At 45.4% G+C, this 14,083-nt stretch overlaps 1 protein-coding gene across 2 annotated transcripts in view; it reads right to left on the bottom strand.

The window, feature by feature from the left end:
- Positions 1-350: 350 nt before the first annotated feature.
- Positions 351-14,083, bottom strand: part of PROSER2 (proline and serine rich 2) — a 28,967-nt gene continuing 15,234 nt past the window's right edge. The window contains exons 1-3 of one of the 2 annotated variants that reach the window (XM_032473556.1): positions 11,817-12,094; positions 4,946-5,198; positions 351-3,279 (exon numbers count right to left, since the gene is read on the bottom strand). In XM_032473556.1, the coding sequence (XP_032329447.1) occupies positions 2,309-3,279; positions 4,946-5,198; positions 11,817-11,876 (1,284 nt within the window). In that variant the 5' untranslated portion in view covers positions 11,877-12,094 and the 3' untranslated portion in view covers positions 351-2,308. Of the gene's footprint in view, positions 3,280-4,945; positions 5,199-11,816; positions 12,095-14,083 lie in introns of those variants that run through there. The other variant, XM_032473555.1, reaches the window with a different exon arrangement.

Raw genomic sequence — 14,083 nt, 5'->3', positions numbered from 1 at the left:
CCTTTTCATTACAAGTTTGCTTTGAAGTATGGTCCTTAAAATTGCCTTGAAGGTAACTCTTGAAGAATGTCCCATCCTGTAGTTATGGCAAGGAAACAAATGCCTCTCGAAAACTAGTTGTTTTTGTTAAGGCAATACATATGCATCCAGGTTAGCTCATTAGTAGCTATAATTTGAACCCTGTACAAAACATATGGCTTTAATTATTAGGGTTTGGGGCACAAGAAACCAGAGTAACAGTCAGTATAATTATGAATAAAGAGGGAGAAGAAATTATGAATAAATAGAAGGAAAGGACATACCATTTAAAAGAAAATAACTGAGAATAAGCATAAAATGCAAAAACAAAGTTTAGTTAAAACAGACCTCTAAATTTATTTTTCAAAAATGTCATTTATGGGAACAAACATACTAACATATAGTCAAGTTCACCTTAATCACAATGAAGTCAGAGGATAAGACAGAAGGAAATAATCCTCAAATACGAGGGATGTTTAAAACGATAGCCATATCAAGACCCTCTATTTTTAAACACTGTGTAACATGGCATCTCGCTCTGTAAAAAGGAATTTCACAGCCCCCAGGAATCCTTTAAACAAATCCAACATAAACAGGAATCAAATAAAAACTATTTTTAAAATAAAAAAAATCAAATCTAAAATCAAAGCACCTATTTAAATTAAGACCATCAAGAATCTATGAGATTATTTCAGGAGGACAAGGACTGGGCAAAATACTGTTGTTCTAACAAGAACATTACAATCATTTTATGGAACTTACAAGGCAAACTGAATACTATGAAAATTGTTCTTCACAGCACATTTAGAAGGTTGAGCTTAAATGATACTCAACAGGAAAAAAAAAACAGATTCGGTGATAGTGCCTGAGACACACAACAGAAGGGCGTGACTTTCAATCGTGGCCCTTCCCAGGTCTATTTTTAGAGGTTTAGGACTCCAGCCTGAAATAGTTTGGATAATAATGCTCACGGCTACACCTCCGCATGTAGGACATTGTCTGGGAGAAGACCAGTTCCTTTTGTGCTGTGTAACCTATTTGCTGTTTTTTTTCCCTTTTAAATTAATCCTAAGGTCCTGCCCACGGAACACGGGGGACGTTGAGGCTCTTTCGTTTCCTTCTTTACCAACCACCTCGGAACATGCAAAACTAAAATTAGGTGATAAATTAAAATTAGGTTAAAATCAGGTGACGTACGAAATCTTTAAACGTGTACCTCACTAAGAAAGGAACTTCCCCTTGCTTCTTTGGAAGCTTCTTTGGCCTATTTAACTGGGAACAAAACACATTGTTGAGGAAAAAGCACTTTGGTTCACCGGAATGTTATGGAAATGTGTCCTTAAAAGACGTCCTTATTTGGAAGTAACAATTTCCGTGTCGTCATCTCGACGCTGAGATGGCATGTCCGTCAGAAGACTAAGAAGTGCCTGCATCCTGTAGTTATGTAATAGGATTTTAAGAAGTTTATAGAGATGTAATAATGTGTGTGCATCACACCACCTGTATCTGTATGATAGCATATATATGTATCTATGAACACATATCATATACATGTATATACACCGCGCCCGCCCATACACGTAGCTCCCAGTAACACAGACCTTGTAGCCTGAGACTTACTTTCTTAAAACTACCACCTTTTCCAAACTCAACTTTTCTATTCCACTCCCATAACTCAAAATTACAGTAAATCATACTCCAAAGGTTTACATTTTCAATTAAAAAAAAGACAACTGGGCAAACCAAATTATATGAAGAAACAAAGGCATATCTCAGCCTAACATACAATCTTTCACCCTTCAAACACAAACCAGAAAACCAAAAAAGTATTTTAAGACACTATGAAAACTGAACAAGCATTTCTTCTTTATTTTTCTTGGAGAGGAGCAGAGGCTCCCTTTTTCAGAGAATCGAGTATAAGAGATCTAAACTGCTGTTCCTGTCATGCTCTCGGGATAAAAGGTTAAAGACTCAGTAACAAAAAAATCAGACCCAGCCCCCCTCCTCATGGAGATCTAAGAACCATGGCATTCACGAATCACAGAAACCTATAGGTTTTCAAGGTTATTCTCCGAACTTTTGGAAAAGGAAGACAAGTTATGGTGCGGAACCCTCTGGTACAGAAGGATGCCCCAGCCCAGATGCGGAAGGGAGCCGGGCAGCCAGGCTACAGCATCTCCAGCCCTCCACCCAGTCCCGCAGTCAGGGCTTTGCGGCTGCACTGCACGCAAGTGCACATCCATCATTGGCCCAACGGACCTGGCAACCCTGCCCCCTTGCTCACTCTCCATCACAAGTTCTCCTTCAGGAGGCCGAGCTTCCGCAGGGCCTCCCGACGAGCCTCCTCCGTGGAGCCCCGGCCCGAGAACTGGACAGTGATGCCCTGGGGTCTGAACCCCACAGCCCTGGGAAGCGAGCCCGACCGCTTCCTCGCATCCTGGCCGCAGTCTGGCTGCCGGGGCGCAAGTTTGCTGGGGAGAGCCGGGTCCGGACGGAAGGTGACTGTCTTCCCCGTGGAGACAAAGGGACCGGGCTGGCTCTTGAGGACCTCGTGGATGCTCTGGAAGCCGTTGGCCAGCGGCAGGGACTGTTCCGTCTGCACGCCTCTGGACTGCTGGCCGCCGTGGGCCCCGCCCTGCATGGGGACGGCTTCCTGGATAGGGCCTGCCTGGCTCTGCTCTGGAGAGATGCTTCTCTGCTCGACGAGGTCGCCCCTCTGGGCCCGGTCCTCCATCTCCCCCGTGGAGAGGAAAGAGGCCCCATTGATGTTGGCCAGGACCTGGGCTTTGCGCTCCTGCACGTTGACCGCAGCCTTGGAGATGGTCTTATTGAAGTCCTTCCCGGCGCTGTTGGTCACACTGATGTTGCTCGGGAAGCGGTGGATCTTGGGCGCCGTCTGGGCCGCGTGTCTGTGCCACAGGGAGTGGTCTCCGTGCCGAGGGGCTGTGGAAGTCAGTGTCCTCCATTCCCCGGGCCTGCTCTCCCTGGAGGGGGATGTGGGTGAAAGCGCCTCGTTTCCTGCCGACTTCTCAGACATCTTCTGGGCGATGACAAGCGGAGTGGGGACCGAGCGGGGAAGTTTTGGGTGCTCTGCTGGAGGAGCCGGCTCTCTCTTGGGGTGGGCTGGGGCTGCGGGGACAGGTGGGGAGGGCGGCAGGGGGAAGGCCTCGGGACCTGGGGGGTCTGGTGGGGGAGACTTCTCAGCATCCTGTTCCCTGCATCCAAGGGCAGGGATGTCTTCCTTTCCAACAGGGCCAGCCCCTGAAAAGGAGAGAATCCTCATAAGCTCCCACCGTAGGAAGAGATAAATGCATTATGTTTCCTTTTGAATGAATTTACGAGGGTCTCAACAGAACCTCCTGTAAACTAAGCTCCCTCTACCCAGTTCCCTGGACCAGCGACAGAGAACTAGTCTATGATGCTCATAACCACATGACGAGAAGGAATGAACTAGTGCGGGGACAGATTTACAAGCCAGAAGTGGTCGGTCCCTGGGAAGCATAGTGGAAAAGCTCCTTCTAAGGAGCCAGCATCCCGAGACATGTAAGAGGAGGAAGCAACTTACTTATGGGGGATTTTACAAAGGGGAAATGGAGGCTGGGAAGTCTGTGACACCCACCAACCCCTCCATCAGGTCTTTCTAGATGAAGGGTAGTTGGATGTATCACTTTACTGTAGAAACAAACGTTTGCTGACAGCCTCAGTTAGAATTTAATACGCCAGCCCCCGTGAGCCTTTACTGCATCCTGACATGCACTGATCACCCGTCTCTTCCCACTTCTCTGCACTTATACACCTGTGTCTGCTGCAAAACTGGGAGCCGTGGATTTATCTCTGCCTCTTCAGAATCTCACACAATGCCTGCCGCAGGCAGGGTACTTGAAATTGTTATGAAAACATCATGTTAGAGAACTGATGGGCAAGTGGCTTACTTTCAAAACGTGTTTTCCTTGGTACAGTTATATGATCTGACATTTTAAAAGGATCAGCTGGTTGAAGCTAATTTTAGGAACTACACTTCAAAAATGACGTGTGATAAAAATGGGAAATTTATATTAAGCTTCTTCTTTGAAGAGACGGCTGCAAACTCAGCCCCATATTTGGAACCTATAACCATGGTACGTGAAATTCTGTGTAATACACAACTTTGCTTACAAAAAAAGGGGGGAGGTGGTGTATTTTTGGAGGCTTGTGATAAATGGCAGTATTTTGTAGTTAGCAAAGCAAAGATTTTCCCTCCTATTTTTTCCCGCATCTTTTCCAGTCCTTATCCCCTTGCCCACATTTCCAATATCTTTTCCAAACGGGAAAAAAAAATTGGAAGAAAGTTTTCTCCTTGTCCATCTTCCTCTGGTCCTATCACAGGGCTCAAGGGGGAAAAAAAAACCAGACCTCTGCTCTGATGCCCCCTGAGTCAGGCAAAATGTACAAAGTAGATGCTGAGCTGAATTTCATGTTTTGATCATTTTCTGTTTTCCTAAACCAGCTGACTTCTCAGTTCAAATACTCCCACCTTGGAGGAGGGGTATAATCTTGCACAAGAACTGAGATTAAACTTCAAGGGCTAAAGTTCAAGTCCTTTGTAGGTTCTCTTTGTAGAATGGACTTGTTACCCGAAGCCAATTCCAGTTTTCTTCCTTCATGTGTGTACACAACCTATTTGCCTGCCCAGTTAGTCTCACTCTTTCTTCTAGCCCTTCTGGAATTTCCCTTCATGTGTTTTCATCCTAGTATGTCATAAGGGCTCCTCCTTGGCTGGGCTGTCAGAATACCAGGAGGCTGTTTCTACCCTACAAACAAAAATCTGATCAGCCCCTCCAAGCGTCCCTCCTGGAAACACAAAACCACAACAGAAAGGAGGGCCTCTGTGTCTTGCACCACATGGCACGCCAAGTCCGAGGTCAGGGATCCGCGCTTCTGTCCTCACCTGCTGCCTCTGTCACATCCTGAAGGCTTTCGGGTCCCTCGGCTGCAGGTCCTGGCTGCACCAAGTCCACGACATCCTCTGGCTCGGAGTGACCGGAAGTGCTCTCTTCCAGAGGCTGTGGAGAGTGGCCCTGGGCATCACCGTCACTCAGGACCTGATCCTCAAAGTCATCTTCCAGGGAATCAATCGTCTCTTCAAAAAACAGGAGGACGTCCTTTTCCTCATGTGTGAGATACTTCAGGCTCTCATCATCCTGGCAAAAGATTTGAGGATTAGGAATGAGGATAAAAAACCCACAATACAGAGCCTGGGGTGGAGTTCATGGCATCCTCCAATTTCTCGCCCGGGGAGAGGGTACCATTCAGGTGACCCCCCCAACCCACCTCTGCCTGTGTGTCCTTTACCATTCTAACTGCATGACTAAGAAGGCTGTACAAAGTGGGTAGCAAATAAAGGGTCTTAGAGACTTGTGGTTCCTACTGAGTCGATAACAAGAAAGCAATCTGTCAGCACCTCCTCAGGAGGGACCTTGTCAGCTTAGCGCCAACAGATACACTTGGTTTCCCTGTAACAGCGATGAGGGACTCTTTGGTTAAAGACAGTGAACTAACATAGTTATCTCTGCTCCCTCAGGAAACCTCACTAAAACAAAAGTGGGCTTTGTTATTATCATTTTTTTAAAGGCACAATCACAAAGACAAATGTAACAGGAAGAGAGATGACAGCAACATTGCACTTGGGAGGGTAGAGGGCAGGAAGACAGATGGTAAGACTCAGAAGACCCAAGGAAGGCGACTTTTAATCAGCAGCTGCGGGAGCCAGGAATCAACCTGGAGGGACCCCACCCACCCACCCATCCGCCAACCCCGGAGGCTCAGCACAGGGTGTGGCTGTGCTGGGTGGTTCTGGAAGTGTGGCTAAGATGATGTTGCAAAGAGCAGAACTGGACGAGAGTCTCTTCCAGGGGCAGTTAGGGCCCCTGGACAGAAAGCTAGATGTTTACTCTTCAAAGAAGGTGAAAGAGGGATCTGAAGGGGGGGGGGGGCAACAGGCCGAGTTAATGGTCAAGAACCCTACTGACTCCAAACTGACCCCCTGGACAGAGGATGGGAAAGGTCTTCTCTGGGGAACTGAATGGCCCAGCAGCCAAGTGGCTGACATCACAGGCTCCCCAGTGAAACAGCTCAGCAAGATCACCCCCCAGTTGAAATCACAGTCAACACACCCCAGCACAGATGTTTTCATCAGTTTCTTAACATCCTGCTCTTACGTGTATGCATACAGCTAATGATCGCCACGCACCTGAGAAACACCTTTAACACGGAAGACGCATCAAAACCAGACAAGAAGAAAAAAGGCAACTTTCAAGAAGCCAACTCTGCAGAACGGTGAAAAAATCCAGAAAGATGATCACAAATACCCTCAGAGGGATCACAGGAGAGACTGAATCCATAAACAAGAATCGGATGCTGTTTTAAAAAACTCGGAGACAGTAAAGAGCCTCAGAAATTAAAACTACGACAGGAGATGAAAAGCGAAATAAAAGCCTAGAGATCAAACAGAGAAACTGGAAAAGTACAATAAAAAGTCAAAAAAAATTTTTTAAGCAGATCATTAGAAAATAAGTGTGGAAGGCCAACCTCTGAGTAATAAGAGTTCCAGAAAGAGTAATCAGGAAAAACAAGGGGGAAGAAATGATCAGAGTAAACAAGTAAAAGAACCCAAGGAAATTTCCTTAAACAGGAGGCGAGTTTCCAGGTCGGAGGGTCCATGAGAAGGACCTGAGGAAGAATAAAATTGGCTTATGCCAAGGCCCAGCCCTGTGAAATTTCAGTCACTGGAGACCAGGATTGATCCTGAGAGCCTCCCAGAGTGGAAAGCACGTCACGTAACAAAAGTTGAGGAATAAGAATGGCCACAGCCTTGGAAGCCGGGAGACAATGCTGTGATTCCTCCCAAATTCCAGATGAATTCAGAACTAGAATTCCATACCTAAAACCAAGTGAAGGTTACAGGAGAATGACAGTGTTTTTAAGAAAAACACAAGGTCTGCACCGTGGACTTCCCCCTCCCACCGCATGCCTTTCTTAGGAAGCTACTGCTGGGCCAGTGGGGCTGGGGTCATTCCCCTGCACAAGGGAGGAACCAAGAAGAAAGACGCAGAGCCAAGGAGACAGAAGAGAAGAGAGAAAGCTGCAGGAACGCCTGGAGAGCGGAGACATCCCCGGGATGTCAGCTGTGCTGTGAACCAGCCCAGCTCAGAGCAGGCCACGGGGATACATCAAAGCAGAACACGCAACACAGAACACGAGCAAAGCAAGCAAATAAAACCAGAGCTATTATTAACCACAGGAAAAACTAAAGTTACGAGAGAAAGCATGTATCTGTGAGTCAGTTCCTCTATGGCAACACACACATGCACACACACACACATACACACACATAGATACGCACAAGTATATTAATTATATCAGTATTTATAGTAGCAAGAAAACAAGAAACCACTTAAAATGTCCAACAATAAGGGTATGGTTGAATAAGTCAGGGCACATTCACAGATGGAATATTAAACAGCCATTTTAAATGGTGTTTTCAAAAAATATACTGTTAAGTGAAAAAAACCCAGATAAGAAAAATGGAGCTGTCTTAACTTGATTTAAATATATGCATACTTCCTCTATCCACACATATAAAAATACTGAAAGGATATAGAGTAAAATGTCAGGAGTGGGGGAAAATGAAGGGAAATAACAAAGAAATAGGAATGAGTTAAAAGTCTCTGCTTCCAGTGAGTAGGAAATGAGGGAGGGGCACACAGAAGGTGAATGCTTTTCATAAACCGTATAAAATGATTTGACTCTCTAAGGTGAGCATGCACTTTGATAAAAACAACAGGAAAAATATGGTGGAAGCAAAGGTGACTAGATCTGATCCCTATGGTGCAGAATAATGCGTTTCACACTGTGATCCCAGAGGCATTCAAATGCCCACCTACCCAGGCCCATCACAGAGCCCACAGTGGCCAGATTTAGAGACCTCTCTTTAGCCTCAAGCACAGAATCCACATGTCTGGGGGACGGTGAGCACAGAACACATGCAAATTGCTCAAACCAGCTTGACCACGTTAGCGTCATCCTGAAGGAAGTTGACTCGGGAGGAAGGAGACTGTCTTCAGCCTGGGTTCCAACAAGCAGGTCTGACAGAATACTGCTGGAGAGAGATACCCACCGCACAGGCTAGGGAAGCAGAGAACACAACAGGACGCTGCTAGGGAGGAGAAGCAATACACATCTGTTGGATAGAAACCTACAACAAGTGCAGGGTCATAGGACGCGTGTCTGCTTTGGCAGACACGGCCGTGAGTTCTCCCCAGCGGCTGGGCCAGCTCGCACTGGTGGTTGCACAGCCCTGCACAGTAGGTATGTGCTGGAATCTTGTTCTGATATTCAGTCCATTCCGAGGAAGATGAGCAGCATTGAGATTTTTTTCCCCCTGTAACACTTAACTGGCCATTTGGGGATCCTCTTATGAAGTGCCTGTTCAAGTCTTTTGCGTTTTTCTATCACTTTGTCTTTAAAAAGCATAATTTGTAGGAGTTCCTTTATGCATATTAGGTAAAAATCCTTTGTGGGCATATTTATTGCAAATATTTTTTCCTACCCAGTGGCTTGCTCTTTCTGTTAATAGGAGTCTTCTGATGGCTAGTCCTTAACGTTAATGTAGTACCATATATCAGTCTTGTCTTTCATGGTTAGAGCTTTCTGTGTCCTATTTAAGACACCGCTACCTGCTCCACGGTCATGAAGGTATTTGGCAGTTTTATCCTAAAAGCATGATAGTTTTTAAACTTTCTTGTTTAGTGCTACCATTCATCTGGAATGGACTTCTGTGTATGGTATGAGGTCACGATTCACTGTTTTCTACCCTGATACCCAAGTGTTCCTGTTCCAGCACAACTCCTTGAGAAGCCTGTCCTTTCTCCACCACAGGTCCCCTTGGTTGTGAATCAGGTGACAGTGCATGTGTCGGTCTGTTTCTGGACTCCATTTTCAGTTCATTTGTCTACCTGTCTGTTCATACACCGATAAGAGTTTTCGTTATAACTTTATAATGTGTCTCAATATCTGGGAGTTTGAAGCCTTCCTGCTTTGCCGTTCTTTGAGTCTGTGCTGTTTCTTGGCCCTTTTTTATTTCCACGAAGAGTTCCATACCAGCTTGTCAGTTTCCGTATACACGTATATACGCACGTACCCACACCCCTGCTGGGACTTTGGACTGCGTGGAAGTTCCTCAAATTGAGCAGAACCAATGTTTTACAGCAGTTTCTCTCTCCACACAGAGGGTCTACGCCTTCATTTATTTAGATTAGTGGCCCTTCAAGTGTGGTCCTTCACCCAGCAGTGACAGCAGCACCTGGGAACTTGTTAGAAATACAAACTCTTGGGCCTCATCTCAGATCTACTGACTCTGTAACCTTTAGGGTTACAGTGTGTGTTTTCACAGACCCTCTGGGTAATACTGATGCACTGAAGTTTGATATGCATTGATTTGGTCTTTATTTTCTCTCAGTAATATCTTGTATTTTCCAGTATAGAGATTCTACAGTTTATGTTATGTGTCTCCTTAGGTATTTGCCGTTTTTCAATGCTGTTCAAAATAGTGTCCTTTTAAAATTTTAGAATTGTTGCTGGTCTCTAGAAATACAAGGTATACTGGCCTTGAAATAAATAAATTGAACACATTTGCTGCACAATACTAACAGTTCATCTGTAGGTTTTTTTTTTTTTCCAGTCTTCTGCACATACAGCAGTGTCTGTAAATGAGAAGTTTTATTTCCTCCCTTCCACTCCTCATTCACGTTTTCATTCTGCTTTATGGTACCACCAGGGCTCTCCAGTTAGCTGAGCAGAAGCGGCATCTCTGTCTTGTTTTCCAATGTCAGGAAGGAAGCTTTCCCTATTTCACCACTAAGTAGTGTTTGCTGTAGTTTTTTTGGAAAAATGATCTTTATCAAATGAAGAGAGCTCCCTTCTATTCCTCGTTTGGTAAATATGTTTGTCTTTAAAATAATGAATGGGTTTTGAACTTTGTCAAAGAGCTTGTCTTCATTTACTGCAGTGGTTCTCAGCTGGGTGTGATTTTACTCCCCACGGGGCATTTGCCAACATCCAGGGACAGTTCTGTTTATCACCATTTTCTCCTTTATTCTATCAATGTACTGAAGTACAATGATTGCTTTTCAGCTATTCAACCAACCTTGCATTCTTGGAATAAGTCTAACTTTGTTGTGATATTACTATGCTTTTTATACATCATTGAATTTGATTTGCTTACACTTTGTTTTGAATTTTTGCATATAAATTCACAAGACAGGCTGTAATCTTCCTTTCAGTGTAATCAGATTTTGTATGTATTTCCTTTTTTAAGTTTGACTTTAGGAAACAATGGGCCCTAAGAATTTGGTTCATGGCCTATCTTTCTGTTCCACTTCTTCTGAGATTGGATGGGTCGGGGAAGGAACATACTGATTTAAGAATAATTTTTCTCCAGTTGAAATGATGACAGTTCCATATTAACTACATTTCTGTAATTTTATCCATTTACATACCTAGCAGTTGTGCAGGCCCTAAGGACTTCAGTTTCCCCTCTAATAAGAGGGTCAGTGTGAGGGGACATTAGGAGAGTAGCAAAGTGAGCACAAAGCATTCCTTATTTAATACTTTTTGTTTCATATTTATACAAAATAAATGAATATTTAAAACAAAATGGTTCAGTGCCATTGAGCACTAAACCAAAGGAGAGAGGAATGGGTTTTAACAAAACCCATAATCTTAGCTGTCCTCTATGTCTGCAGAATATCTGACTAAGGAATTTACACTTTATTCTGAGAACTCTGGGATGGATCTGGCCCTGCCTACCTTTTGAATGTCATCTCCTCCTCCTCTCCACTTTGTACTCTATAGCAGGGCTGGTCAACCTTTTCAATCAAGGACCAGACAGTAAGTCAATATTTTGAGTCTCGGCAGTCTTCACAGTGGCAATCATTCAATTCTATCAACGTAGTGTGAAAGTTGTAGGTAATATGTAGATGAATGAGTTTAGCTTTGTTACAAGAAAACTTCACTCACAAAAACAGGAGGGAGTCCACATTTACAGTCTACAGGCTGGAGTTTGCAAACTTTTGCCCTATAATCACATCAGATCACTTCCTCTACCTGTTTCTGTGGCAGCCGTGTCCCTGCCTGCACAGCCACCTCTCACCGGTCCTTCCTGGTCCAGTTTACATGTCACAACACCTCCAGCCTGCTCCCACAGCACCCACTGAGTCACACATGCAAATATTTCAGCAGCTAGTAAGCACTGGGCAATGTAAACACAAGGGTGTAAATAATGTTCCTGCTGTCTGTTTAAGCCCATCTAATGAGGGCTTCAGACAAGAAAACAGGCAGTTGCTTGAGAGGGTGGCAATGGCCATGACAAGGTGACTGTGGGTGTTACGGAAACAGTACGGGTATCAGTTCACACTTTGGGGGAGGGAGTCTGACTTGGAAAAACACTGGAGGGGAAATGATAATCAATAATCTGAAAGAAGTGGATGAGACTTCCACCAAAAGGGACGAGGGACAGCTAGACACGTATTTTGGAGAGATCGTGTTGGTTAGAATGTGGGAAATGGGAAACTCTATAGGAAGCTGAATATGGAAACAATTTAGACAAAAGATAAAAGTCACCTAAAGTGCAGCAGCAGTGGTGGGAACAAGGAGAAGGAGGTGGATTTGAGGGATATTTAACGAAAAGGATCAAGTCCTCCTATAAAATTCTATTTTTTACTGTAGTTGTTCATTACTCATGCATTTCACCTCTGCCAGACCTGAACGACCGTAATGTATCTGTGAACCATCCAAGGGCTTAACGACTGTCTCACGTCCATGAGGCCGTCATCGTAACCAAAGGGCCAGCTCCCTCCTCACTTTGTAGGTCTGTCCTGCCCCTCTGGCGACCAGAACGTGAAACTTTCGTAAGCAATCCAGTGACGTGACTCCTTTTGTGATTTTTCTGGATTTGCTGCAGGCTGGTGGGATCATCTGGAGGGTCACAACATCTGGGGCAGAGCACTCCTGCCCCCTCTTTTCTCTGTATACCTTAGTCGTGCTAGATTACCTGCCCCAGTCACTCAGCACACACCACCCCCAACTCATTTATCTCCCAGATTCACACTAAGACTTTGCAAGGTTTTCTTCTGTCCATGCAGAGTAGTTCAGTTCAGTGATTCAACAACAACTAAAAAAAAAAAAAAAAACCCGTGAGTCTAAAATCATTAGAGCTCTTAGCATGACAAAGATCCCGGGAGTTAATAATGACAGCCCCCATGGATGCTGCTAGGGTGACGTGATGATGGTAACAAACCAGAACCAGAAAGTCTTAACCACAACTTATTTGTTGAATTAAAAGTCTTGGGAATTAAATTAATGCTCTCTACCCTTTCCCTCCTACTTGGACCCCCTAACTCAGTGTTTCAACAGGGTTATTCCCAAGAGTTTTAGATCACCAACTTTGGGGGGGGGGTATAATCATTTCTCTTTGGTTGCACAGACAGTAGGATTAAATGGGCAGCTGGCCTGTGTCAGTTTAAGACACATGCCAATTTCCCATGTTAAGGGAGGGGCAAAAGTAAGGATGGAGGAAGGGTATAAACCCCACAGGTCTCATTCAATCTCACAGCAAGGAGCTCTCAGCGGAGGATTTCATTTGGAAAATAAGCTTAGAAAGGGAAGCTCCAGGTCAACCATTGTAAGTTGTGGGACAAACTGCAGGACTCACAGGCTGAAAGATGCAACACGGAGATCAGTGAGTCCAGCTCCCTCCCTGGAAGGTGTGAAAACCTGGTTCAGAGGCAATGCAATGACTTTCCAAGGGTCACACAACTATTTGCAGAGCAGCCAAGACCAGAACTAGTTCAATGCTTGCTTTCTGGTTTGACCTATTTATCTCTCTTTCTAATTACATACTAATCTCAGATCTGTGCTCGGATGCCTGCATATCCCACACATCTTATCCCAGAGTCCCTCAAGCTGGCAGTCTGGCCTCCATGCTCCTATAAAACAGGAGACACAAGTCACTTTTAATGAGGCTGCTCAGAGGTCAGAGTCCTGGAGGATTGGAGCATCCAGATTCCCGCATTCTCAACTGATGCCCTGTCTCTCTGGGGTTGGAGTCTGGAGGGCGGGCTGGGTGACTTGTCTGTGATCCCCTGGCCTTGAGCCTTGACCTGAGGGGTGGGGCCAAAACTGCTGTGGACTCAGTCTGTTGCCTAATTCTCCAAACAAGAAGCTGCCCTCCAGTGAACCTGGACTCTGCTGGCACCTGGGGGAGGAAAGAAGGTGGGAAGAGAGAAAAGCCTGATGCCCAGGGCCGGGGAGCAGGGGGTTCAGGGCCAGAAAAGGGGCACGTAGCCCTCATCTGAGGGAGTTCCTGTCTGCTCCTCTGTTCCCAGGAGAGGCTGATGCTGCCTCTCTCAGACCAGGACGCTGAAGGGGAGGACGTGGGCTATGGGGAGCAGGCAGAGCGTGAAAGGCAGTGGCACATCCCCAGAGCCAGGAAGCAGATGAGCGGTTGCCCAGGGCCAGGGCAGCTGGAGGGAAACGGAGTGACTGATAGTAGCACGCGGTTCCTCCCAGGGTGACGAAGGTGTTCTAACCTTGGCTGTGATGATGGCCACGCACTTCTGTGAATCTCCTAAAAACCACTGGATGGCATTCTGTGACAGGTGAACCACATGGGATGTGAATTATATCTCAGTAAAGGTGTTATACTATATTTAAGAAAAAAGCAAGTCTGGGGCCTGGTGGCCCCACGTGAGGCAGGAAGAAAGCTGGTGCCCTGGCCGTGGTGGATCCTGCTTGACCGCTGATGCTACTGGATGTGAGATTTGCTCATGTGGTTCCCAAAGAACTAAGCAGATAGGAAATGAGGATAGAAGAGCAAAAAAAAGCTTTCCTGGGAAAGGGTGCACTGCAGAAAACCTAAGTTTGTCCCTAATATTTGAAGAGTAGTAGGCTGCTAGCAGGCATTTAAAAAAATTTCCCCCTTCTATAAACTGAGCTTTTAATGCACCAAATTGGCTGTGGAGTAAAAGGA

This window comes from Camelus ferus, chromosome 35, assembly GCF_009834535.1.
Source record: "Camelus ferus isolate YT-003-E chromosome 35, BCGSAC_Cfer_1.0, whole genome shotgun sequence".
Taxonomy (NCBI): Eukaryota; Metazoa; Chordata; class Mammalia; order Artiodactyla; family Camelidae; genus Camelus; species Camelus ferus.
Note: the sequence above shows the minus strand (reverse complement) of the source record. Positions and strands in the feature narration are given on the sequence as shown.